General features: G+C 62.5%; 1 protein-coding gene across 1 annotated transcript in view; it reads left to right on the top strand.

Moving 5' to 3' along the window:
• HMCN2 (hemicentin 2) overlaps positions 1-25515 on the top strand; it is a 41546-nt gene that overhangs the window by 3951 nt on the left and 12080 nt on the right. The window contains exons 2-58 of the mRNA XM_050714653.1: positions 592-747; positions 1569-1639; positions 2090-2248; positions 2470-2592; positions 2957-3128; positions 3309-3415; positions 3619-3739; positions 3823-4086; positions 4247-4391; positions 4666-4787; positions 4870-5142; positions 5246-5387; positions 5694-5821; positions 6035-6148; positions 6272-6421; positions 6950-7123; positions 7226-7321; positions 7770-7894; positions 8110-8254; positions 8958-9070; positions 9398-9554; positions 9759-9924; positions 11014-11141; positions 11265-11537; positions 11635-11718; positions 12019-12210; positions 12452-12579; positions 12676-12823; positions 13080-13206; positions 13541-13695; positions 13816-14094; positions 14549-14821; positions 15080-15188; positions 15530-15699; positions 15801-15955; positions 16348-16444; positions 16653-16748; positions 16851-17027; positions 17348-17502; positions 17852-17975; positions 18144-18319; positions 18397-18484; positions 19539-19658; positions 19956-20117; positions 20505-20786; positions 21392-21559; positions 21716-21829; positions 22013-22099; positions 22584-22772; positions 22937-23110; positions 23497-23610; positions 23782-23924; positions 24085-24235; positions 24413-24631; positions 24835-24948; positions 25012-25199; positions 25340-25436. Of these exons, the coding sequence (XP_050570610.1) occupies positions 592-747; positions 1569-1639; positions 2090-2248; positions 2470-2592; positions 2957-3128; positions 3309-3415; positions 3619-3739; positions 3823-4086; positions 4247-4391; positions 4666-4787; positions 4870-5142; positions 5246-5387; positions 5694-5821; positions 6035-6148; positions 6272-6421; positions 6950-7123; positions 7226-7321; positions 7770-7894; positions 8110-8254; positions 8958-9070; positions 9398-9554; positions 9759-9924; positions 11014-11141; positions 11265-11537; positions 11635-11718; positions 12019-12210; positions 12452-12579; positions 12676-12823; positions 13080-13206; positions 13541-13695; positions 13816-14094; positions 14549-14821; positions 15080-15188; positions 15530-15699; positions 15801-15955; positions 16348-16444; positions 16653-16748; positions 16851-17027; positions 17348-17502; positions 17852-17975; positions 18144-18319; positions 18397-18484; positions 19539-19658; positions 19956-20117; positions 20505-20786; positions 21392-21559; positions 21716-21829; positions 22013-22099; positions 22584-22772; positions 22937-23110; positions 23497-23610; positions 23782-23924; positions 24085-24235; positions 24413-24631; positions 24835-24948; positions 25012-25199; positions 25340-25436 (8679 nt within the window). The remainder of the gene's footprint in view (positions 1-591; positions 748-1568; positions 1640-2089; positions 2249-2469; positions 2593-2956; positions 3129-3308; positions 3416-3618; positions 3740-3822; positions 4087-4246; positions 4392-4665; positions 4788-4869; positions 5143-5245; positions 5388-5693; positions 5822-6034; positions 6149-6271; positions 6422-6949; positions 7124-7225; positions 7322-7769; positions 7895-8109; positions 8255-8957; positions 9071-9397; positions 9555-9758; positions 9925-11013; positions 11142-11264; positions 11538-11634; positions 11719-12018; positions 12211-12451; positions 12580-12675; positions 12824-13079; positions 13207-13540; positions 13696-13815; positions 14095-14548; positions 14822-15079; positions 15189-15529; positions 15700-15800; positions 15956-16347; positions 16445-16652; positions 16749-16850; positions 17028-17347; positions 17503-17851; positions 17976-18143; positions 18320-18396; positions 18485-19538; positions 19659-19955; positions 20118-20504; positions 20787-21391; positions 21560-21715; positions 21830-22012; positions 22100-22583; positions 22773-22936; positions 23111-23496; positions 23611-23781; positions 23925-24084; positions 24236-24412; positions 24632-24834; positions 24949-25011; positions 25200-25339; positions 25437-25515) is intronic.

The following is a 25515-nucleotide window of genomic DNA, read 5'->3' as shown; positions in this document are numbered from 1 at the left end:
GCTGGGAAGTCAGAGCTGAGGAGGGTCCCTGGTGTCCTGGGGGGGGGGTTCCCTTTCTCAGGGCCCCCCCCTGCAGCTGGGTCCCCCCCTCCCCGTGCCTTTGGCAGGGTTTCCCCGCCAGCGCTCAGCTGCGAGCCCCCGCGTCCTGCCCTCACCTCCCCCGGCGGCACCCGGGGGGGGGAGGCAGGGCTGGGGGGGGCTGGGCGCTGTGTCAGCCCGCTGTGGGCTGCGGGACCTCCTTCCCAGCCCCCCCCCCGGCCTCCCCAGCACGCCGCTGGCTCACAAAACCCTTTTTTTTTTCCCTCCCTCCATCCCTCCCAGCAGCTGAGCGCTGGAGCAGGGCTGCAGCTGCGGGTGGCTGCGTGTCCCCTCTCTGTCCCTGCTGTGCGCAGCCCCTCGCACCCCCCTGTCGTCCCCCCCCCCCCCGGTTTGGGGACAGTGCACCAGGGGACAGGGACGGAGCAGGGCGAGGACAAAGCGGGGGGCTCCGGCACCCCAAGTTCTCCCCCGTGATGCCACCCCACGGAGGGGTGTTTGTGGGTCTCTGGCTGCTGCTGGCCCCTGGTGTCACCGGGTCCCAACCCGGTGCAGGGGGGGCCACGCTGGCCTTCGTCTTCGACACCACCGGCTCCATGTACGACGACCTGGTGCAGGTGACGGACGGGGCGTCGCGCATCCTGGAGCGCACGCTCAGCAGGGGCACGAAGCTCATCAGGAATTACGTCCTGGTGCCCTTCCACGACCCAGGTAGGGCTGTGCTGGGCAGGGGGACGGGGCCGAGGGGACGGGGTTTGGGGCTGGGTGAGTTTGGGGCTGTGCTGGCGCACCGAGTGTGGGGGGGGGGGGAGTGGAGCTGATCCCCTGCCAGCCCCCAGGTGCCCCAGGCTCTGGCTGGTGGCTGGGATCAACATGCTTGGATGGGGATGGCTGACCCAAAATCACTCCGAGGAGCACCCCGAGTACGTGCCCTGTCCCTTCTCCCCTTTTTAACACCCCCCCAATGACTGCGGTGGGGATGGTGCATGGGGTGGCTGGCGGGCACAGTCCCCACACTGCCCTGCCGGTGTGGGGCAGGCTGTTTCTCCCTGTATTAATCCATCAATTAATGGTGATGCTGGCACCTGCTTGTGCCACGTGGGTGACTTTTTGCTCCCAACCCATTCCTGTCCCCCTGGTGCAGCCCTTGGCAGGCATTGCTGCACAAGTCCATGACGTGCTTTTGGGCTGCCTCAGTAAAAGCACCGCTCGCCAAGAGGCGTTGGTAATTCCCCCAGTGCCAGAATCGTTCCCTTCCACCCCAGCCCTCACCTTGGAATCTCGGCGCGCACCTATAATTAGCAGCTGCTTTTCAAAAGAGCCCAGACCACCCATAAAGAGAGAGGGAACGGGGCTTTATTTTCAGCAGAAATGCTGAATTTCAATGAAAACGGCTGGAGTGGGGCAGTGAGGGAGGCAGGAGTGGTAGGTGGGGGTCAGAAGCCGCTTGCTGGTGGTCTCCCCGAGGCCCACGTTCGTGTCCCGTGCCTCGGTTGGGGCCAGGGGCTGACACGGGACCTCTGTGTTCGCAGAGGTGGGCCCCGCGACCCTCACCACGGACCCCCGCCTCTTCCAGCAGCGCCTGCAGCAGCTCCAAGTCCAGGTACACCACCTAAGCAACGATTTCTTCTAGAAAATGGCTTCTTTAAAACCATTTCAGCTGCGTCCTGCCGGCTGGAGTGCTCTCTGGGAGCTTATTGCGCTTTACCCATCCCCGTTCCTGCCTTGCAATGCTCGATCCCACTGTGTTCCCCCTCGGACACAGCTGTGTGTTAGCGGGCAGCGTTTGTGTGCTGGCTGCAGTGCAAAGCCCCAGATGCACGTCGTTCCCCAGCCCTTCAGGGCACAAAGCCCTGTGGAAGCAGGAGCCGGCCCTCACCGTGTCCCCGAGCCCCCTGCCTGGGGTGGCCGCTGGAGGTAGTGGGCAGGGGCGGGCACAGGAGTGTGTGTACAGGTGGATTCATGGGGTTGCACTGGTCTGGAGTCGCTGTGGGATGGGGAATGGGGACCCCATCCCTGGCCCTGCCTGTGTCACGTCCCCGCTGTGCCGCAGGGCGGGGGGGACTGCCCGGAGATGAGCGTGGCAGCCATCAGGCTGGCCGCCGAGGTCTCGCACCCCAGCTCCTTCATCTACGTCTTCACGGATGCTCGGGCCAAGGACTACGAGCAGCAGGAGGAGCTGCTGCGGCTGCTGCAGCACAAGCAGTCCCAGGTGAGGCCGTGTCCCCTTGAGACGTGGCTCGGGCAGGCGCTGTCACAGCACGACGGTGGCTCCAGGCCACGAAAAACCGCCCCCATCACCCATTAACACGGGGATACGGCATCCCCGGGGGGCTGCAGCCTGAGCTGGCTCAGTGAGCAGGGGGCTGGATGTGTCCCCCCCGGGGTGTGCTGTCCTCTGTGTGATGCTGCAGGGGACCCTCACTCTGGCAGGTGGTGTTCGTGTTGACGGGGGACTGCGGGGACAGGAGCCACCCCGGGTACCGCGTGTACGAGCGCGTCGCGGCCACCAGCTCCGGGCAGGTCTTCCACCTGGACAAGCAGCAGGTGAAGGAGGTGAGCGAGGACGGGGTGGCTGCGGCATGGGTGCTCCGACCCAGTTTGTGTATTTCTCTGGGGTCAATCCTTGTGCCCAAGGCACCTCCAGGTTGCTCTGGGAGCCCTGCGTTAGCCTTGAACCAAGCAAAGTGTGGTTTTGTTCCCATGGGTGAACTGGAGGACATGTCTGCTCCCCGGGGTGGAGCAGGAGACACCTGGCAATTGCAATTACAACAAATTGCTCAGTTCCCCTTGCATCGGGAGGTGTGTGCTTGAGGTTTTGTGCCCCTGCAATACAGCCCTGCTTCTGAAACAGCCCTGAAATGGTGACGCCATACGGCGAGGGGGAGATCCAGGTTAATTCTCCCCCGCCTGCCCTCAGGTACTGAAGTGGGTGGAAGAGGCCATCCAGGCCTCCAAAGTCCACCTGCTGTCCGCGGACCATGAGGACGGTGGGGAGCACACGTGGCCCGTCCCTTTCGACCCCAGCCTGAAGGAGGTCACCGTCTCCCTGAGCGGCCCGGCCCCGCAGATCGAGGTCTGGGACCCGGCAGGTGGGTGCCCAGGGGAGCAGCAGGCGGGGGGGGAGATGCTTTGGGGAGCATTTGGCGGATCCCCGTGGGTCCCCCTTTTGCTCCAGCAGTGAGAAGTGTGTGGTGGAGGGCTCCTGGCAGGCTGCAGGGGCTGGGGAAGCACCTGGGGTGCCCATCCCAGAGCTTTGCTTCTCCTTGCAGGGAAGCTCCTTGAGAAAGGCCGCGACCTGAAGGAGCTGCTCAGCATCCCCGACTCGGCCGTGGTGGTGGCGGTGCAGCCCCACGAGCCAGGGATGTGGCAGGTCAAGGTAGGCTGGTGCCAGGTCCCCTATGTTGTCCACTCCGGCTGGGACACCCCAAAAAAAGGAGCTCACAGAGCCCCTGCCCCTCTCCTGTGCTCGGGGCTCTCCTGATGGGCACTGAGCTCTCTGAGCGAGTGGAAGGGGCTGGCTGCTGCCCTTCTCCTTCCCCTTCTTCTGCCCTCAGTAAGTGCCTCTTGCTCTGCTCACAGACCCAGAGCAGCGGCCGCCACTCGGTGAGGATCACGGGCGTCAGCAGCATCAATTTCCAAGCTGGCTTCTCCACCCAGCCGGACCCCGACGGCATCCAGCCTGGGGAGCGGCCACTGCAAGGTGAGCCTGGGGCTTGCCACGATGTGGACAGTGTCCATGATTCCTGCAGCTGGGAACACAGCTGGGTTTTGCTTTTCTCGCAGGCCTGCCCATCTCCGTGGTGGTGAACTGCAGCGGCCTGGAGCCGCCAGGACATCTGCAGGAGATCGAGCTCTTCAACAGCTCTGGCCATGCCCTCCTCTCACTGCCCCTGTGGCCCCTCTCCAACGCCTCCTCGGGGCAGCTCTGGGTGGGCTCGCCCCTCCGTGCGCCCCCTGGGGACTTTCTGCTGAAGGTGAAGGGTGAGGATGCCCAGGGCCACCCCCTGCAGCGCCTCTCCAGTGTCACCTACACCAGCGTGGTCCCCGGTGAGTGGTCCCTGCTCTGCGCCGCTTCCCCAGGGGGCTCAAAGGCTCCTTCCAGCACCCCTCTGCTTTGGTTTCTGCCCGGGTATTTTAAATCTGGCTTTCCTGCTGCCTCCCAAGGAACGTTACGTGTTTGTGTGTGTGTGTCCCCAACTGCTTCCAGGCCTGCCCCAGGTGAACATCTCCAGCAGGATCCAGGCTTACCGCCACGAGCTGCAGCGGATCTCCTGCTCGGCGCACAGCGAGCTGCCCTTCCGCCTGCAGCTCAGCCGGGCTGGGGCCAGGCTTGGGGAGGAGAAGCAATTCAGGTTGGTCTCCAGTTTGGCCCAGTTTGCTCCGTGCTGGACTCACAGAGGCAGAACAACCCCCCAGATGTTGCTGGTGGGTGGATGCTGTGTGCCACCCTGGGCTCCCAGTCTGCGAGCATCACGAGGGGGTAGCAGAGAATCCCAAGGGATGTGTCCGTGTGATGCCCAGCTCTGATGGGAGAAATCCCAAGGAATTTGGAGCAGCTGGCAGCATGGCATTCCCAGCCCCAGTGCCTGGAATGGGGCTGATCCTGTGGTTTCTCTCTTTTCACAGAGGTTCAGGGAACAGCAGCTGGCTGATCCCCGTGGTGTCCAAAAGTGACGAAGGGTTCTATGAGTGCACGGCCACGAACAAGGTTGGGGTGATGCGGGCTCGTGCCTACGTCTCCGTCTCAGGTGCGTGCTGCTCCTGCCGAGCTCTGGTGCCCAGGGGTCCCCAGGTGCAGGCTCCTTACAGCCCAGCACGCTGCCTTTGCAGAGCCACCACCGCGTCTCCTGGCTCCGGGCAACGTCACGGCTTCGCCGGGCCAAGACGTGGCGCTGTCCTGCCCTGTGCTGAGCGCTGTGCCCTACAACCTGACGTGGAGCTGGGACGGGAGGGTGGCCCTGCAGGGGGGCGGCAGGGCCAGGCTGCTGCAGAACCACTCGCTGGAGATCAGCCGCGTGCAGCCGGGGGACGCGGGCCCCTACGAGTGCATTGCCCGCAGTGCCCACGGCACCGCCACCGCCTCCGTCTGGCTCTTCATCCAGGGTAGGCTCTGCCCCACACCGGGGGGATTTTGTCACCCCAGGAGCGGGTGATGCCATGGGGTGATGTGCTGGTTGTGGTCCCCTTCTGCCTTCTCCCCATGCAGAGGCACCGTGGGTGGAGGTCGACACAAGCCCCCAGCGTTTCAGCAGGGGCCAGGAGCTGCGGCTGAACTGCACGGCCGGGGGCTACCCCCAGCCACACATCACCTGGAAGCTCTGGGGCCGGGTGCTGGAGCAGGACCAGAGGTGACTGCAGGGACTGGGGTGCCTTCATCCTGCATCCCACTGGGGCTGGTGCTCCCTTCGTGGGGCCGCATGGGCTGAGAGAGGGGCTGAGGGTTGCTGATGGCTCTGGGGAGAGGAAAGCGTTGAGGCATCCCCTGCTCACGCACCTGGGGTGGCTGGCATATCGCTGCCCCTAATTTCATGTACGTATTTCGAAGCCATCCTGCCTTATCCAGGCACAGCCAGGCCCTGTCACTAATTTCACAATATTTCTCATCAGCTCCGTTTTTCAGGGCTCGACTTCCCCTCTCTTCCCACCCCATGCAGGGTTTTCATGGACTCTCAGGGCACCCTGCACATCAGGGCTGCGGTCCCGGAGGACGCGGGGAACTACAGCTGCTCTGCCAACAACCTGCTGGGGCAGGATGAGCAAGCCATCAGCCTGGAGTACATCGGTACCGGCACCCCAGGAGGGGTATCCCAGCTGTGCACGAGGGTTTTTCTTTCCTACAGTGCTGGGAACTTCTTGTGCAAGCTGTGGGCAGGGCTGTCCAAAAGGAGGGTGGTGGTGGTGGGGCTCTGGGGTCTCCATGGCCCCCTTGGGGTGAATTGAGGCACAAAGAGCACTGCAGGCATAATCTGCAGCTGTTTCTCTCCCTGTGGCACAGAGCCTCCTGCCATCCTGGCTGTGACACCGAGCATGAAGGCACTGGTGGGAGAAGACGTGACCCTGGAGTGCTGGGTCTCGGGGGTGCCCCCTCCCCAGATCGCGTGGCACAAAGGTGAAGCAGAGCTGGGATGCTCGCAGGCAGCAAGCCCCATCCCTGCACCGGGATCCCCTGCCTGCCCCCGGGGACATCACGCAGGGGGTCCCTGGGGTGCTAATGGGGGACGTCTTGGGGCAGGTGAGCAGGAGGTGGCGGCGTTCCCGGCGGGCAGCCAGCGTGGCGTGCTGCGGCTGCAGGTGGTGCGGGAGGAGGACGCGGGGCCGTACACGTGCCAGGCTCGCGGCGAGGCCGGCGACGCTTTCGCCAGCACGGTGCTGGATGTGGGCTGTGAGTGTCCGGGGCTTTGGGGCTGGGAGGAGGGAAATGACTCGGGATGTGGGCAGAGACCCCTGTGGGTGCTGTCGCGTGGGGCAAGGCTGGGGTACAGGGGGAGAATCTGTGGGATTAGGTGGAGGTTAATCCTTTGTTTGAAAAGCCAGGCACCCCACATGGTGCTCAGGGCTTCCCACTGAAGGGTGAAGGGCTGGAATAGCTTGGAAAGGAGGAAGAGTAGGGTGGGGGTCTCGTTGGGGCAGTAAGGCTTGAATCTGTTAATGGTAGAAAAGCACAAGAAAGTTTTGCTCAGCAAGAGGGGTGCGGAGTGCAACTGAAGGTCAAAGCTGGGGGGGTGCAATAAAATCAATAAATACTTTGAGTCATGCTCGTAACCCTTCAAGGCACCTGGCTCGTGTGTTTTGCAGCCCTGCCTCTCCTCGGGGCTCAGCTCTGCACAGCCCCGGGCACTGGGAAGCCGGGGTGCTGTAGCAGGGGGGTGGCAGTCCTGCCCAAGCCCCTTCCCACTGCTCTCTCCTGCAGCTGCCCCGCACTTCCCCGAGCCCCTGGGGGACCTGGAGGTTGAGATCGGGGAGAGCGTGACCCTGCTGTGCCGCGCCGAGGGCTCGCCACCGCTGTGGGTGGCTTGGTCCCGGCAGGATGGGAAGCCCGTGGTGCACCAGCACGGGCTGCCTGGGGCCGAGCTCCTCATCAATGGTGAGCACTGAGTGTGTGCCGGGTGATGGAGAGGGTGCGTGGGCATCCTGCCTGGGTGCACGCTCACGCAGCACCTCTGTATGCTCCCCCTCTGTACTCCAGGTGCCTCGCTGGATGACCAAGCCGTCTATGTCTGTGAAGCCCAGAATGATTTTGGGAAAATCCGAGCGGAGGTCAAGCTCACGGTCACTGGACAAGGTTTGCTTTTCTGTGGCTTTGTTGGCGCGTGGGTCCCTGTGAAGCTCAAGGCACAGCCAAAACCCATGGTGCTGGGGGTGCAGAGCCATGCACGGAGCCATCCCTCCCCAGCATGGGTTCAGAAATGCCCATCCACCTCAGCCTAAAAGCACTGGTGTGCACTCAGACCCATAAGCAGTGAAATGAATGTAATGCACTTAATGCAGAAAATCAAAAAATCACCATGCTGGGAGGCTTGGGAGGGGGAGAAAAGACCCCGTGCCATGGGGAGCCTGAGTCAGCTGCACATTCCTGTTGTGTGCTCTTCTGCCTGTCCCCAGCAAGGTTTGGCAGATGTTTGGGTGACCAGGGTGGCTAATTTTTAAAGCAGGAGATTCATTCTCCCACATGTTTCTTGCTAATTTGTCTCCAACTAATATCACTTTTCCCATTCCCCTCTCTCTCGCAGCCCCAGAAATAGCTCTGCTACCCGCCGTGGTCCGTGTGCTGGCAGGGCAGCCCGTGTGGCTGCCGTGCGTGATCCTGGCTGGGCGGCCGCTGCCTGCCCGCCTCTGGCTGAAGGACGGGCAGCCGGTGAGGGTCGTGGGGGCAGGAGGGGCTTCATGGTGGCACATCCATGCTCAGAGCTGCCGGTGGAAGATGCTGGGGGAGCGTTTGGGTTGGGAGGGTGCATCATCAGGGTGTTCGTACTACCCAAGGATGGGATTTTGGGTATGCCCCAAAGGCAGCGTGTCAAGGTGATGTTTGCTCCCCGATCCCTTCCAATTTCCTGTCTCTGCCCTGCCCAGGTAGCCCCGAGCGGCCGCTTCTCCGCCCAGGTTGACGGCAGCCTGCACGTGGGCCAGGCGTCGCAGGGGGACGCGGGGACCTACACCTGCGTGGCCACCAACGCTCTTGGCTCGCATCGGCAGGATGTGACCCTGGTGGTCCACGGTGAGAGGCCGGGTGTCCCTGCGTGGTGGCTGGGGTGGGTGCTGTCCCCTGGCTTCTGCTGCCAGCTCTGTGCAACCTCAGCGGGAAGGAGCTGTGGATTTCTGGCTCAAGCGAGGCTTTTCCACTGGTCTGGAAGAGAAGCTCCAGTGTGTCAGGGCAGGAAAACTCTGAAGCCAGATCTGCACATAAGGAACGGTCCCCAGGGCTGTGCGGTGCGGCTACAAAGCAGGCTCAGAAAACATCTGGTGGCTCTGCGAGTGCTAGCCAGCCAGGACACATGAAACTTGACCCTGGACATGTGCGATGAAGTGCTCTGTCCTGCCTGCTGGGCTGCTGACCCGTGCTGGCAGAGCCCCGTGCCCAGCCAGGACACACAGGGGTGCTCGGGGCTGGTCCCCAGCTGGGGTCGGGTGCCAAACGTGTTGGGTGCGAGAGCAGGGACTTCACCAGGAGCTGTCACCTGCAGCAGGGTGAGGTTTCTGCTCCCATTTAGGCAAGGCCAGCCTGGGAGGCTGAGCTTTTGGGGAAGCGTGTCAGGGATATGCAGCCCCTGTGGGCAGCGGTGACTGCACAGAGAGGGGGTGGTGCTGGAGGGGCTTGGGGACAGGACGGGTGTTTGCAGTGGGTGCTGGCAAGCCGTGAGTCAAAGCCCCGCTACCTGCGGCCACGTCCAGCAGGGTGAGGTGCTCATCTCTGTCCCCAGTTCCTCCCAGCATCGAGCCTGGTCCTGCCCTGGTCGCTGCCACCGAGGGAGTGGCTGTCACCCTGCGGTGCGATGCCACCGGTGTGCCCACCCCCACTGTTACCTGGACCAAGGTAGAAGTGTCCCCAGGGGGTGGGGGGCTTGGGAGGGTGGCTCTGTGTGGGAGCAGGCTGGCGTCCTGCTGCCAGGGGCACCCTTGGGTGCTGGGTGGTGTGTGGAGAGGGAATCACCCACCGGTGTGCACTGGCTGCCTGGGTAGGCAGCACTGAGTGCCCCTGGAAGCTGGAAGCAGCAAGGCAGCTTGCTCTGATGGGCCAAGAGCCTTTTATTATTAATATTATTTGTTTGTTTGTTTGTTTGTTTATTTATTTTTTTGCACTTGGCTTGCTCGGCTCATAGGAAAGTCTCTGCCCTCTTCCTCCCTTCTCTCTCCTCTGCAGGGCACGGAGCCCATCTCACCAAGCCCACGCTACCACCTCAACCCCAATGGGACCCTCCTGATCCCGACACCCTCCCCGGGGGATGCCGGCACCTATTTCTGCACGGCCGCCAGTGTGGCAGGCTTCTCCAGCCGGCAGGTGCAGCTCTCCGTCAGCAGTGAGTGCTCAGCACCGGGACCAGCTCCCAGTAAACCTGCTCTGGAGGGTGGGCAGCCGCAGGCTGGGGGTGCTCCTGGTTTCCTTGATGGCTTTGGGCTGCCCAAGCCACGTGTAGGATGGGTTTGGGGTATGAAAACAGCACTGAAGGTTGTGGGGTGCGTGGAGCGTTCCTGCACCAGCTTTGTTTTCTCCTTCCCTCCAGCGAAGCCCAGGATCAGCGTGAACGGATCGTGGGGGATATCAGCCCCTGTGACCGTCCTGGCTGTGCGTGGGCAGGAGACCACGTTGCCCTGTGAGGCACATGGCTCTCCCCATCCCCTGGTGGCGTGGAGCCACGAGTCCCGGCCGCTGCCTCTCTCCTCCGCAAGGTACCAGACCTGCCTGCTCCCTGGGGAGCACTGCCGGGGTTATCGAGGGTCGGATCCTGCACTGGTGCTGTGAGCAGCCGTTGCTCCTCAAAGAGAGCTCACCGTGGCTGTTGGCCAGGGCAGCCGCTCTCCCACCACCCCCTCGCTCCCCTTCATGCTGGGTTCTGCTCCCAGTTTCGCAGCTGGCCTGAATTTGTCGACTGGACCGAAGAGAGCGGCTGGCTTGCAGCTCTGTGGCTCGGGCCCGTGTCTGCTCAGCCTCACTTCAGCAGACAGCTACGTGCTGACACTGGTAGCGCAGGATCGCCCTCTCAGCACGTTGCTGCTCCCCGGGGACGGGGCAGCAGGGATGCTGAAGCACGCAGACGGGATGGGGAGGGAGGCAGTGATGTCCCCGTGGGGCTGGTGGCAGTGATGGGACCACCAAAGCCATATGGTGGGAGAAGATAACTGGAAGGTTCCTGGGTGTGTTTGATTATTGAGTTTTCCCTGATGGAAGCAAGACCTGCTCAGCACATTAGCACCATGCTGGAAGGGGTGTCACACATTGTGGACCCCAACCTCAGTTCATCGCTTCCTCCCTTGCACCTGAGGATTGCTGTGGCTGGGGGAAGGCAGCCTGGTTTCACGCTTCTCGAGGGACCGTGTTGCTTTGTCATTCTTGATCCAATTTCCTATGGTTGCTCCCTGTGGCCCTGTGCTGCTCCCCACGGCCGAGTGATTTATGGGGCGGGATGGGCGGCCGTGGGCTGCGATGATGTTATGTCTGCAGAGCGCAGATGGTGCTGTGGGGCGAGAGCACGGCCAGCTCCAGCTGCAGGGGCCGAGCTCCACGGGGAGCCCCGGCACCTTCAGTGGTGACCTTGTCCCCCACGCTGGTGGCTCAAGCTGCAGCCTTGCACGGGTGCAGAGCAAAGGTTTTTTTTTTTTCCGCTATGCACAGATTTACAGGGCTTCTTGTGGCCCTGGGGATCTTCCTGTGGCTGCCTCGTGGAGCTGTCAGCCCCTAGCTCCTGCCCAGGGTGAAGCCAGATATAGGGCAGCACGGCTGTTCCTTCCAGCCAGCTTCTCTGTTCCCTCTGCACCAAGGTACAGCATCCTCCCCTCAGGGTCACTACGTCTGGCAGAGCCCCAGGAGGCAGACAGCGGCCTCTACACCTGCACGGCCACGAATGCCGTGGGGAACGCCTCGGTGCACTACAGTCTGAGAGTCCAAGGTATGTCCTGCCGAGCCCATGGCACGTGGCATGCCTCTGCATCACCGTGGGGAGCCGTGAGTTGTAAACACAGCTCCATGCCATCCCTCAATGCCACGTTTTGCTCTTATCTCTCTGTCCCAGTCCCGCCACGAATCCAGCGTGGCCCCGAGGTGCTGCGGGCGCTGGTGGGAGAGCGGCTGGAGCTGCCATGTGTGGCCTACGGGAACCCTGTCCCCAGTCTGAGCTGGTCCAAAGACGGCCGCCCGCTGCAGGAGGGCGAGTGGGGAGCCCTGGAGGGGGCCCGTGGGGCTGTGATCATCGGGGCCGTGCAGCTCTCCAACGCAGGACGCTACCGCTGCATCGCCAGCAGCAGCGTGGGGCAGGATGCCGTGGAGGTGGTTGTGCAAGTGCTGGGTGAGTGCTGGGAGCCCCTGCTGGGACCACAGGATGGGGTGGGGAGGGCTGGGCTGGGTGTCTGCTAACCCAGCATTGGGGTCGTTTCACCCCCCAGAGCCTCCATACCTGGACGATGGCGCAGAGGTCCTGCTGGAGAAGGTTCTCCATGAGAACGTCACCATACCCTGTCCGGTCAAGGGTAAGGGCTCCGTGCAAGCAGGTGTTCACCCAGGGGTTGGGTGCCCTGGCTTGGCTGGCTTTGGGACTCTCCACTTAACCCATCCTTGCTCCTTCCTCACTGCTATGCCCCTGTCCTTCATTCTCTGGGCTCAGCCCAGATCCTGGCACCTGCCTCTTGGGTAGCACAAGGTGGGGATGGCGCAGGAGCTGTCTGGCAGCACAGATTTCCCCAGGCGGCCCGCACATTGCCTGGCACAGGTGGGACGTGAGGCACCCATCACCAATCTGAACATGTGCCCATCACCATGCACCCACGCAGGGACCCCCACGCCATCCATCCTCTGGTGGAAGGACGCAGTGGAGGTGCTGGATGCTGTGCCGGGTGCTGAGCTGCTGGATGGGGGCTCGCTCTTCATCCGTGCCCTGCAGCCCAGCCACAGTGGGGACTACACCTGTCTGGCAGCCAACGACGCGGGCTCTATCAGCAGCACGACCACGCTGGTGGTGCACGGTACGGCCAGAGGGAAGAGGGCTCCTGCCCCATGTGAGGTGCTCCTGGGGGTGCTCTGCTCCTTGTCCCCAAATGGAGCGAGCTGTGCGGGTTGCGGGGGATGGCCAGCAGGGCAAAGCTACTGCGTCGGGTCCGTGTGCTCTCTGGGGAGTGTTGTTGACCATGGTCATGGGGCAGAGAAGCGAGGCAGCCAGATGCCATTGTGTCTCGTCACCTCGTCACGGCTCTCGCCTCCCCCCAGCCCCCCTGGAGATGATGGGCAGTGGCTGGGAGAACGTGTCGGTGGTGGCTGGCCAGCCCCTGGCACTGCATTGCAACGTCTCCGGCACCCCTGTCCCCTCTGTCACCTGGCACAAGGACGGGCAGCCGGTGAGCCCCTGGGAGAGGGGGTGGTGGCGTTGTGTCCCACGGTAGGGGTGCTGCTGGCTCCCCCTGACACCCCCTTTCCTCCCTCTCTTCCTGCAGGTGGGTGAAGCTGGGGGTCCCCTCCTGCTCCGCAGGGGCCAGACGCTGCGCTTTGCCGCGGTCCGCGGCGAGGACACGGGCACCTACACCTGCAGAGCCCGGAGCAGGGCGGGAGAGGCGCGCAGACACTTCGCCCTGCTCGTGCTGGGTGACTTGGTCCCCGTCCCCTGTACCCAGCAATGGTCGCCCTGGGGTGGGCTGTGGTGGGCTGGGGGGGGTCCCTTGCAGCCAGCTGGCTGGGGGCAGAGCGGTCCCTTGGGCCACATTCAGCATGTAATTTTGGGACCATTGAGCTTGTTATCATCCCCTGCTGTATCAGCATGGGGATGCCAGGAGGGTGGCAAAACTGGGGTGCCCCTCGTACCCCTGGCTGTGTACCCTGCTCACACCTCCTCTGCCCCCAGTGCCCCCGAGCATGCCTGGGTCCCGGTGGCCTCACAATGTCTCCGTGCCAGAGGGCTCCGAGGTGCTGCTGGAGTGTCGGAGCAGGGGAGTGCCCCGGCCCCGGGTGCGCTGGCTGAAGGACGGGCAGTAAGTGACTGCGGGGGGGCTGGGACCTGCTGGAAGGGTGAGGGTGGTGTTTCTGTCAAAGAGCTAGCAATAGGGTGCATGTAAGGGGGGGAGCACGATGTGTTGGACACAAAGCCATTCCCTTCTCCAAAACACTGGGCCAAAAAGATGTTTTCAGGGATGGGATGCGGGCCAAACCATCCCCAGCCCCTGTTTCCTCCCTGCTGGGACAAAACCAGCACATTACCAGCATGGAAAACCCCTCCAAGAGCTGGTGCCATCGCTCTGTGCCATGGGCTCTGTCCCTTGCCCGTGCTCGGGTCTGATTCACCTGTGCACCCTTCTGTCCCCCGAGGCCTCTCCCCGCGCTGGACCCCCACCTCCAGCTGTTGGAGGAGGAGCAGGTACTGAGGATCCTGGGCAGCCAGCCCCACCACCAGGGCACCTACCAGTGCCTGGCCACCAACCCTGCCGGCCAGCACAGCAAGGTCTTCCAGCTGCATGTGCACAGTGAGTCCTTGGCTGCCCTCCTCCTGATCCCCTTTCACCCCTCCTAAACTCTCAACCATCCAGGCAGCCGAACTAGGGGGGTGAGCATCTCCCCCACCTCCATGCCCCTCTCTCCACCAGCTCCCCCTTCCATCCTGGGCGCCGAGGAGCTGGCGGAGGTGGTGGTGCTGCTGAATGGCTCCGGCCAGCTGCCCTGCGAGGCGCGGGGCTCCCCAGCCCCCACCATTGCTTGGTTCAGGGGCCGGCGCCCGCTCCCCTCAGGGACCAGGACCACCTATGTGAGGGGGGGCCAGGCGCTGCGGGTGAGCGCAACACAGGAGGCGGACGCGGGGCTGTACGTCTGCCGGGCCACCAACCCTGCAGGCACAGCGCACAGGACCGTGAGGCTCGAGGTTTATGGTAAGGCACCCGGTGCCATAATGCAGAGGAGGTTAGGAAGCATCCATGGTTTGGGGGCTTTCCGAGAGGTCTCTTCCCCCATCTGTCTCCTCTCCAGCAGCTTTGGGCAGCTGTGCTCAGCTGTCAGTGCAATAAGCGTGTGAGTGTGCCGTTTTGGGATGATCTCCAAATGGTTTGTGCACTGCACGGTGGCACGTGCAATGGGTTTTTGGAGCTTCTTTCCCCAGCACAAGCTCTGCCCTTGTCTGCTGTGGTTCACCTGCACCTTTGGGCTTCTGCTGAGCCAATTTCCATCTCCCTATGGGCTGAGCTTTGCGGGATGTGTCCTGCTGTCCCCAGGGAAGTGACACAAGGGGAGCTGGCATGTGCTCCCCGTGGCCCTGCCACCAGCACAGCTGCAGTGCTCAGCTCAGGCACTCTGCACTCACACTCCCCCATTTCTCTGTCCCTGCAGTGCCACCGACGATCTCCAGCGAGGGTCGCGTGGTGGAGGCAGCAGTGGGCCAGCCCGTGGAGCTGCTCTGCTCGGCCAGCGGCAACCCGTTGCCCACCCTGAGCTGGCAGAAGGACGGGCTGCCCCTGCCTGAGGGTGCCGGGGTGCTGCTCCTTGCAGGCGGCACGCTGCTCCGGGTCCAGCGGGCATCGGAGAGCTCAGCGGGCTCCTACACTTGCCTGGCCAGCAGCCCCGCGGGCGAGAGCGTGGTGCGGCACAAGCTGCTCGTGCAGGGTAAGGGGGCTGCGGGCTGCAGCCAAGCCTGGCAGGGTTGTAGCAGGGAGCAGGGATTTATGGTGGCAGGAAGGAGGTGGCTGGAAACTGCAGGTTTTCTGAGATCAGAGGAGCATGTGCGAAGGAAAATTGGGCCCCAAACAGCTGTGGGTTTTGGTATTCTGCTGGGGTCCTGTGCCCTCCGAGCTCTTGGCTGCTCCCATGCTAGGCTCCTAGGGCTGGTCCCAGCCTGCTGTCCCCTTTTCCCCTTTTCCTCAGCTCCCCCCCAGCTGCTGATCGGTGATGGGGAAAGCCACATGACTGCTGTTGCCAACGACTCCCTGCGCATTCACTGCCGTGCCAGTGGTGTCCCCATGCCCCGGATACGGTGAGCACCATGGGGCAGGATGGGGGTCCTGCCCATGTCCCCCTGAGCTGCCTTAGGGGGCTGCACAGCTCCCTGGGGGCACCCCCAGAGCCCAACATACAAAGACGCAGCAGAGATCGGGATGGGGACTCCATCTGGGTAATGGGGACCCCTGGCTTGGGGTGTCCTTTAGGATGGGAGGCATCCATTCCTGTTCCTCATCCCTGGGATCCTGCTCTCCTCCATGATCTGGCGACTTTGCAAGTGCCACGGGCGCAGCACCCCCTTGCTCCTGGTCAGAAACTGGGGTGGGTGGTGGTAGGACACCCCAAGAACCTGCCACCCCCCCCTGCTCCTCACAGGTGGCTGAAGGATGGGCGCCCCCTGGGCACAGAGGATAGCATAGTGGTGTCCGAGGATGGCGGGACCCTGCTGATCTCCCACGTGGGGCTCGCCCACCAAGGTCTCTACGCCTGCCAGGGCAGCAGCCGGGCTGGGGGGGCCCAGGTGCAGGTGTGGGTTTCGGTGCAAGGTGAGCACAGAGCCTGGGGGAGACCTGCTCTCTGTCCCATGCATAAGGGAGGGCACGGATAGCAAAGAGTTCTCCCCCAACCTTGTTTCCCCTCTGGCCAGCGCGCCCCTTGGTCAGCATCGCGGAGGGGGATGCCGTCACTGTGGCCCTTCGCCAGCCAGTGACACTCCGGTGCCAGGCCACGGGCACGCCACCCCCACGGCTCGGCTGGAGGAAGGACGGGGTCCCACTGCCAGCCACGAGCAGCCTCTTCCAGGTGGGGGGCATGATGGGGCCGAGGGGCCGTGCAGCAGCATTGGGCAGGGCTGTGTGCCCTGGGGCTTCCCTATGGCAGTGTCTGGGCTGAAGCAGTGGTGCCATGGGGTGGCACTGACCCCGGCCAGGGCAGGTGGGAGTGATGGAGGGATTTGTGTTCCCTGGAGCACAGGGACACCAGGCTCCTGAGCAGGGTGAGGACACAATAGCTCGTGGGCATGGCTCCTGCTAGGGGTCTGCTGGGCAAACCCCGCTTTGCTGGACATTGCTGGAGGAGAAACCCAGCCCTGGGGCTGCAGGAGCTGGAGAGGAGGTCCAGTTTTGGAGGGAGAGGGTCCAGTTTGGGCTCACAAGTGACCAGAGCTAGTCAGGAACCTTCCCTCCTCCGTCTAGATTGAGAAGGCTGACCTGACCGATGAGGGTGTCTACACCTGTGTCGCAGCCAACCCCGCAGGGGAGGACAAGCAGGACGTGATGCTGAAGGTGCTGGGTGAGAAACCAGGCAGGGAGCAGAGATCCCTTCCCTGGGTAGGATGAGTATCGCATCCCGGGGGAACAACTCTGTTTGGTGACTTGGAGGGCAGCAGCATCACTATGCAGTGATGAGGTTCCCTCCCAGGATGGGGACTGGTGCACGCAGTTCAGCTGGTTTGGGTTTGGGCTGCGCAGAGCTGATGGCCATGCGTGCTGGGTTGCAGTGCCTCCGAACATCGAGCCCAGTGAGGTGGACCTGGCTGTCCTGGAGAACAGCACGGTGTCCCTGGAGTGCCTGGCCACGGGGGTGCCAGCTCCCGGTGAGCCTGTCCCCTCCCTTGAGCTTCCCTGGGGGTGCCCCTGGTGTGTGCCCCCATGCTGCCATCACGCTCCTTACATCTCATCTCCCTCCTTCCCTGCAGACATCTCCTGGTACAAGGGGAACGAGCAGCTCGTGACCAGCCCGGGCCGGATCCTGTCCAGGGATAGGAAACGCCTGGAGATCCCCCGTGCCCATCTTCCCGATGCCGGCAGCTACCGCTGCGTGGCCTCCAACGCCGCCGGGGACACCGAGCTCGGGTACAGCCTGCGGGTGACCGGTGAGTCTGTGGCGTGCAGGGGGAGGACAGCAGCTGTGTGAGAGTGGGGTGCTCTCCCAGGACCCCCCATGTGTGCATGGGGCTGGTGGGGCCATCCCAGCCCGTGGGGCACGTCCCTGAGAGCTGGGTTTAGCAGAGACCTCTTTGTCTGTCCCATTTGCCATTACCCCACATCCATCCCAGGTAATGTCCCCAAGGGCCATGGCCCTACGGGAGGGCATTGCCCGGTCCAAACCTTGGTGTCTCCCACCCCAGCTGTCCCCATCTCTGTCCCCCTGGTGCTGCTGGTGACATTGCTGTGCCCCCTCCACCCTCCCCAGTGCCCCCACGAATCACGGCTGGTCCCAGCCCCGTTGTGGCAGTGACGAGCGAGGCGGTGACGCTGCGGTGCGATGCCACCGGGAGCCCTACCCCGGTGCTGCTGTGGCTCAAGGACGGCAACCCTGTGCCCGAGGAGGTGGCGGGTGGCCCGCAGGTGAGGTGGCCTGCCATGGGGCGGGGGGGGGGTGTCTCCATGGGGACATGCCTCTAGAAGGATGCTCTGGTTCCTTGGGTTTTTTGGAAAAAACAGAACCACGAAACAAACAATTGCTGGTGCTGAGCAGATGTGATGTTGCCCAAGTCTTCTTTCTGCATTTGGTCCATGGGAGCACGGACATGCTCAGCCCTGCTCCCTGCCATATGTTAGAGCCGGGGGTCCCCACGATGTGACGAGGACAGGCTCGAGGCAGGACTGTGCCCACCTATCTCAGTTACTGCTTGCAGCCCAGTGAAGTTCCCTGGTTTCATGCTCAGCTGGGCTCTCTCCTTCCCGGGGGGCACAGATCCTGTCTGGCGGGCGTGTGCTGTCCCTGCCCACCCCTCACCTCCTGGACTCAGGGACGTACACGTGCGTGGCCAGCAGCGCTGCGGGTGAAGACAGGCGCGAGGCCACTGTCGAGGTGCGGTGTAAGTGTCCCCATGTGTCCCCAGACCCTTTTCCTGACGGTGGCCACAGGCTCCGTGTATCCCCCCACAGGGCTGGGGGCTGCTCCCTGCCCTTTCCCCAGCATGGGGGCTGTGGGGCCAGCCCTGGGAAGGGGGGGTTGGGGGTGGCGTTGCCCTGTCTGTTTCCAGTGCCACCCACTGCCCTGGGCGAGGAGGAGAACGTCTCTGCCATCGTCAACCAGGAGGTGACACTGCGCTGCCTGGACCCTGGGGTCGACCCGCGGGGGTCCCGCTGGCTGAAGGATGGGACCTTGCTCACACCAAGCCCAGGGATGCGGCTGTCAGTGGATGGGACTGTGCTCCAGGTGACATTTTGGAGCAAAATATGGGATTGGAGGGAAAATGGGGCTGCAGAGAATCTCACCATCTCTCCTTGTGGCAGGTGGGGCGAGCTGCTGTGCAGGATGCGGGCAGGTACACGTGCCAGGTGCCCGGCCACCCGGAGAGACACTACAACCTGAACGTGTTGGGTAAGGGCTGTTGGGCCTGAGACAGCTCATCAGGAAAATAAGGGGTGTATGGACATGTATGTACATAGAAACAAACACCGCACAGCATAAAGTGTACCTGAGGTGGCTCTCTAGCTTGGAAAACAGTGTCCAAAGGATTAAAGCTCTGTGAGATGATGCAGCTGGAGGCAGTAGGGAATCCCCTACTGGAACAGGAGAGGGGAAAAAGCCAATGTTTGCACAAGTGTTTCTTTGGGGGTATTTCAGTAACGATGCAGCTGTCTTCCCAAAGCTTGGGCAGGAGAGCAAAGGGACTTCGTTGCCATTGCCAGGGCTGCTCTGTGCTCTCTGCACCCTCATCCATCACAGCAGCACGCAGGCATCAGCCCCTGCTCTCCCCTGCCTGGGTCAGGAGGATGCTGGTGTATCCCCCACGATGTACATCCCCGCAAACCCCAGCCCCTCCAGCACGTCCACAGTGCCGGGGCAGAGTCAGGCCTGGCTTCCCTCGGGGATGCTCGGGGCCAGCTGGTGGGATTCCTGCAGGCAGGCAGCCGGGACGGGGAGGAAGGCCAGTTCTCCCTGCTCCTGCACTCCCTTCCCAGGGAGACGTTGCAAGCTTGGCCTGGTGTCCTGGCTCGGCTCGATTGTTTGGGTTCTGCTGTTTTTGTTTTTCAGAGGTTTCTGGGTGTTAGGATTTTTCTTCCAAAAGCTAATATCCCTCACGGGAAGGAGTTACCCTTCTCCAGCCAGCTGTAATTATGGGAACGGCGTCCGATAATGGAAAGTGTTAGGTCACCTTCGCAGCGAGCTGCGCTACCTAACAAGGCTGCGTCTGGCCAACCTTGGCCTGGCCGTGGGGCTCAGCCAGTCTCTGCTGTAGGCCACGTGCAATTAAGAGCATTGCTCTCTTAATAGCTGGGAAGTGCATATTATTATTTCCACGTTTTTTTCACGCAGTCTCACTGGATCTTTGTGCAAAGCCTGGTGGAGCCATAGGTGGTGAGCAGGATGGAGTTGTCCCTATCTCCTTGTCCCCTGCCATCAGCTGCCTCTCTCCTCTCTCTCCCTGCAGTGCCCCCGTCGTTCTCCTCAGCAGAGCCCAGCACCATGTCCGTGCTGGAGGGGCAGTCTGTCCGGCTGTCCTGCGAGTGCCATGGGATCCCCTTCCCTGCCCTGAGCTGGCAGAAGGACGGTAAGGTCCTGCTCCTCAGGTGTTGACCCACCAGGTAGATACAGACCCCCCTGCCCAGGGCATGTGATGCCCCTTGCATGGTTTAGGAGCATCTTAGATGAGCAAACACCAGGTTAAACTTGAAATTCAGTTGCCAGCCTGTTCCTTGTGGGTCTCCTGCTGCAGCCAAGCATAAAACCAATTCATGTTGCTCTCCTTGGGCAGCAAGGAGTGCTTTATATTGAGCAGTGCCCAGCTTCTGGGTGGGAACTGGTCCTGCTGGGAGCCTGAGAGGAGGCTGCTGTCCCCCCCGGGCAGGTGAGCCCCTCTCTGCCCACCCCGGGAGCCCGAAGCTGGTGTCTGCAGGAGGGAGGATGCTCTACATCGAGAAGGTGCGGCTGGTGGACGAGGGGACCTACACCTGCGAGTGCAGCAATGCTGCCGGCAGCAGCAGCAAGGAGCATCGCCTGGGGGTGCATGGTGAGCTGGAGGACCCCAAGACGTGGGGGTCCTACAGGGGTGGCTGAAGCTGCCTCTCCTAAGCTGTATGTTTGAGCAAGACACGTTCTCCCTTGATGCAAGGCCCAGTTGGACCCAAAAGTTCACAGCTATTATCCCCTGCCTTGGGTGTTTTGGAAGGGATGCTGCCAGCTGGGTTTGCCTGGTCCCCTCCAGCTCCCCTCTTGGCTCCGCTCTGGTTGCAGCTGATGTTTGCTCCAGCAGCACAACTGCACTAATTGCACCCGCTGGGATATGCTTTGCCCTCCTGCTGCCACCAGCCAGCTCGATGGCGGTTTTATATCCGCTTGCATACCTCCAAGTGCTTTCCTCCAGCCTCACCTCTGTCCCGTGTACCTCTGCCCACAGTGCTGCCGAGGATCCGGGGCAGCAGCAAAGCCCCGAGGAAAGTTTCCGTCATTGAGGCTGGTGAGACGGTTTTGGAGTGTGAGGCCACGGGAACGCCGGCACCCACGGTGACGTGGCTGAAGGACGGGCAGCTTGTGGCCTCCAGGGACGGGCTCTTGTTGTCGGAGCAGGGCTGGAGGCTGCGCATCGCCCAGGCGGCGCTGGTCCATGCAGGGCGATATGTCTGCCTGGCGGCCAACGCGGCGGGGCAGGAGCGCAGAGAGTTTGACGTGGCGGTGCACGGTGAGGGTGGGGGGCATGGCTGGTGGCTGCGGGGAAGGGACACAGGCAGCTTGGCAGGGTGGGGATGTCCCACCACATGCCCAAAGCATCACGAGCCTGGAGAACAGGAAAACATGGAGCAAGTTTGGATAATGCAGCATATAGGTTTGGGGACAGGAGGGGGGTGCACCAGGTGAAGTAGCAGCAGAAGTGGCTCCACCAGCCTGTGGCAATGTTTTCTTTCCAGGCTGAGCAGATCAGAGCACTTCTTGTTTTACAAAGTCAGCTGCTTTCCGAGGACTTGGGGGAACTCTGTGGGCTGGGGTATTGAGTGTTTGAGCTGGAAAAGGACTGGGGTGGTGTAAGGCACATGGCCAGCTTGGTGTCGCACCTGGAGGTGTGGGCTTGGGGGTGCAGGTAGGTGGCACGTGCTGCTGTGTGTCACCCGGTCTGTAACACCTGCAAAGTCTTCAGCTGATGCTGATGGGCCTTCTGTGCTCATGTCCTCAATGTGTACAAGCAGGAGGATGGGAACAAGCTGGGTTTAGTGTCCGCCACATTTTTCACTCTTCTGCTGTCTTGGTGGCTGCTTTGCAGACAGCTGTTCTTCCCTTCTGTCTCCCCAGTTCCTCCAAAGTTCATCCAAGGATCAGGATTGACCAGCAATGTCCGTGTGCCTCTGCACAGAGCCCTGACGCTGACCTGTGAGGCCACTGGCATTCCCCTGCCCACGGTCTCCTGGTCCTGGAACGGCTCTCCTGTCACCCCCAGCGAGCACATGCGCGTGCTCTCAGGTGGGACGAGGGATGGGTGCTGCAAGATGTCTATGAATGCATTCTGCTTAACACTGAGGCGTTTAAACCCAGCAGAGCTCCCGCCCTGTGGAGTGGTGCTGGGCTGTGCTGGTGCCTGGACCCGTGCCCTGAGCCCTCTCTGCTCCGTGCTTGCAGGGGGCTGGATGCTGAGGCTGCCCCGCGTGCGAGCCCAGGATGGTGGCCACTATTCCTGCCTGGCCAGCAATGTCGCTGGGGAGGCCAGGAGGGAGTTCCACGTGGAGGTCTTGGGTAAGGGAGGACATCCACCCCTATGACGGGCTCCTGGGGGGCATCAGGGCTTCACCAGTGCAGGGACAACACCGGGTGCAGCGTTGGGAGATGCAGCACCAGAGTCCGTCATGTGCCTTAGCGCATGAGTTCAGTGCCTGGTTTGGTCCAGCTGCTGATGTCCCTGGCCTCTCACATTCCTAGTTCCTCCCCACATTGAGGACATGGATGAGGAAGAGGCTGTCACGGTGCCCGAGGGCCACCCTGTCACCTGGTCCTGCCTGGCCGCGGGTGAGCATTGCGCGGGGGTGGTGGGAGATGGGGCCCGGGGGCGGCCAGCCTGAGCCTCCCTTCGGGGCGTGGAGCAAGCGGCTGGTTCCAGCCGATGATATAGGAATAGCTGAGGTCGGCTGAGGAGCTTTTTGGGGATAGTTCCTGGCCTTGCAGTTGGGCTGTCCAGAAAGTGCTGGAGAGGGGGCGCCCACGCGGGGAGCTTGTTCCACGACGTCAGCTCCGATCTTTCCAAAATGGAGCAAAAATTCCTCTAATCTGGTTTCTCCTTTTGCAATGGGAGTAATTAATCACCTCCTACTCAGGACAGTTTTCTTTTTTCTTGCTGGCTCATCCAGCAGTCTCTAAAATCCTGATCCAGATTGCGATAAGTCTGGATTTGGGCTGGTGTCCCTGCTTCCCAATGCAGTGACCCCATCCAGGCTGCGTGCACGCATGGAAAAACTTTGCACCGAGCCCAAACCCTACTTTCTACCCTGCACAGGCAACCCCCAACCTGAGGTCACCTGGCTGAAGGACGGCCACCCTCTGCCTGGTGGAGCCACCTCCATCTCTCCCGACGGCTCCGTGCTGCGCATCCCCCAGGCTGCCCTGTCTGACGCTGGCCACTACTCCTGCGTGGCCTCCAACCCCGTGGGGGAGCAAACCAAGCACTACCTGCTGAACGTTTCAGGTATGAGATGTTTTGGGATGCAGCATCTTGGGGACATGGGCTTATTGGGGCTTTTTGAGTGCCTGTCCCAGTTAGGAGGTGAGGATCCCTGACCCCTACAGCCGGCAGTGTGGCTGTAATGGGCGGTAACGCTGAGCTCTTGCCGTCCAAACATGTCTCTGCAGCCAGCCCCACGCATGCTGGAGATGCCCACGATGCCACCGTGGAAGATGTTATTGTGATCATCAACAACCCCATCTCCCTGCTCTGTGAGGCTCCAGCCTACCCGCCTCCCAGCATCACCTGGCTCAAGGATGAGGTCCCCGTTGAAGCATCGCGAGACGTCCGCCTGCTCTCTGGTACCGGCTGGCGCCCCTTTGAGTGCCCAGGGGTCCCACGCCACCATGGAGCCCCTTTGAGTGCCCAGGGGGTGGGAGCAGGGTCTTTTCTGGGTCTGGTGATACCTAGGGTGATGGGAAGTCATCATCCTGTAGGAGCTGAGAGGCTCAGGCCATCAGATGGATGTGCCACATCATCTGATAACAGCTAAAACCTTCTTGGCAGCATCGGTGAGACCACACGGGTTTTTATAAGCCTGGAAATTGGGCTCCAGAAGAGCATTAGATGCCCTCCAGTCAGGCTTGCAGGTGGTCAGCATGTCCTTTAAGAAGTCTTCATGTACTGCATGGGGATAAACAGCCTCAGCTGTGAGCAGGGACCCTCTCAGGAGACCCCCTTTGTCCAGGTGGCCATGGGCTGCAGATCCTGAATGCCCAGGAAGAGGACGCGGGCACCTACAGCTGCATTGTGGCCGGCGAGGCTGGGGAGGCTGTGAGGAACTACACCGTGAAGGTCCTGGGTGCGTGAGCTCTCCTTGTGCCTCCTAAATCCCACGGCAACCCTGATGCCTTTATGGGGCCAGTGCCCCTTCCTTCCCTTCACCCCAGGGTGCTGCATGTTGCTGGTTAGGGCAGAGCAAGGGTGTTTGGGGCTATTCTCTTCTCCCAGCCATGTCTTCTCTCCCCATCAGTTCCTCCTTCGATTGCCCGAGATGACCCTTCGGGGGAATTTGCCACGACTGAGGTGAGAACCAGGGTCAATAGCACGGTGACGCTGCAGTGCGAGACGTGGGCTGTGCCTGAGGCGACCATCCAGTGGTACAAGGATGGGCAGGTGAGGTCCTAAGGGCAGCCAGGGAGCAGCTGCTGGTTTTGGGGGGGGGGGGGACACATACCCTCCATATGGCTGGCTGGGCTCTGCCCCCTCCTGCATGCTTCAGCCCCGGTGTATAATCACTCCTCTTCCTCACCTTGGGGCTGGGGTCCCCACGCAGCTCCTGGAAAGCGCCGGCCACCTCCGGATCCTCCACGAGGGGCAGGTCCTACAGATCAAACCAGCTGGCGTCCCAGACTCAGGGCACTACACCTGTGTGGCCACCAACCCCCTGGGTGCAGATGACAAGGACTTCAGCGTGCACGTGCAGGGTGAGCCCTGGACGAGCCAGGGCAGGGGGCGAACCGGGGAGAGGGGTCCCTATGGGGGTCCCCTGTGGGAGCGGGGTGGAAAGGGGGGTGTATGTGCTGGATAATGTGCATCTTGTCATCTCTGCACCTGGGGGTAATGTCCCCCTCCCCGCAGCTCATGGCAGCCTGTCCCCGCAGTGCCGCCCCTCTTCCAGCACCAGCTGAGCACCAGCGAAGCCTTTGAGATCCTGTACCGGGAGGAGGACGGGGACGGGGAGGTGACGGAGCACCGCCAGGCTGTCCTCCACCAGCCCGCCGCACTCTCCTGCGACACCAGTGCCATCCCACCCCCCCGGCTCACCTGGTACAAGGACGGGGAGCCCCTTGCCCCCGGCCCTGGGGTGCTGATCCTGCTAGGTAACGGCCCTGCCACCAGAGCATCCCCAGCACGGGGGGGTCGGATCCTGTCCCCTTGCTCCTGCTGACATGCGCAGCACCCGTGGGACCCACGACGCATCACCGGGGCTGCGTGGGGGCCATGCACAGCGGGGTGGGAGGGGGACAGTGGACGGGACCCCCACCACGGGGCTCTCCCCACCTTGCCCCCCCCCGTGCCACAGGGGGCCGGGTGCTGCAGCTGCCGGCGGTGCGGGAGGAGGACGCGGGCAGGTACACGTGCGAGGCATCCAACGAGGCGGGCAGGGACCGCGTGCACTACGAGCTGGAGGTGCTGGGTGAGTGAGAGGGGCTGGGAGATACTGGGGGGGCTCAGCAGCCCCTGACCCCCCTGCTTCCAGCTGCCCCGGCCATCCGTGGTGCTGCGGAGGAGCGGGTTGAGGAGGTGACAGCCACCACCAACAGCACCGTCCGCTTCGAGTGCCAAGCCAGCGGTAGCCCGGTGCCCGTGGTGTCCTGGCTTCGGGACGATGTCCCCATTGCGGCCAGCCCACGGCACCAGCTCCTGGAGGGGGGCACAGTCCTGCAGGTCGGTGTCCCCATGCTCAGGGGGTGCCTGTGCCAAGGGGACATGGCTCTATTCAGTCCCCAAGGAGGGGCTGGCTGAGCTCTGAGCCCCAGTAGTGTCTGGCTGGGGGTCCCCAGTGGGGCTGTGCTCCCCCCTTGCAGGTGGCCGTGGCAGAGGTGGGTGACGCTGGCAGCTACGTGTGCGTGGCCGAGAACCCGGCCGGTTCAGCTGAGAAGCACTTTGCTCTCGTTGTGCTGGGTAAGGCATCCCTGCTGACACTTCTCTGGGTCACTGATCTGCCTCCCACCTCCTCCTCCTCCTCCTCCTCCTCTTCTGC

This window comes from Cygnus atratus, chromosome 19 (genome assembly GCF_013377495.2).
Source record: "Cygnus atratus isolate AKBS03 ecotype Queensland, Australia chromosome 19, CAtr_DNAZoo_HiC_assembly, whole genome shotgun sequence".
Classification (NCBI taxonomy): Eukaryota; Metazoa; Chordata; class Aves; order Anseriformes; family Anatidae; genus Cygnus; species Cygnus atratus.
Note: the sequence above shows the minus strand (reverse complement) of the source record. Positions and strands in the feature narration are given on the sequence as shown.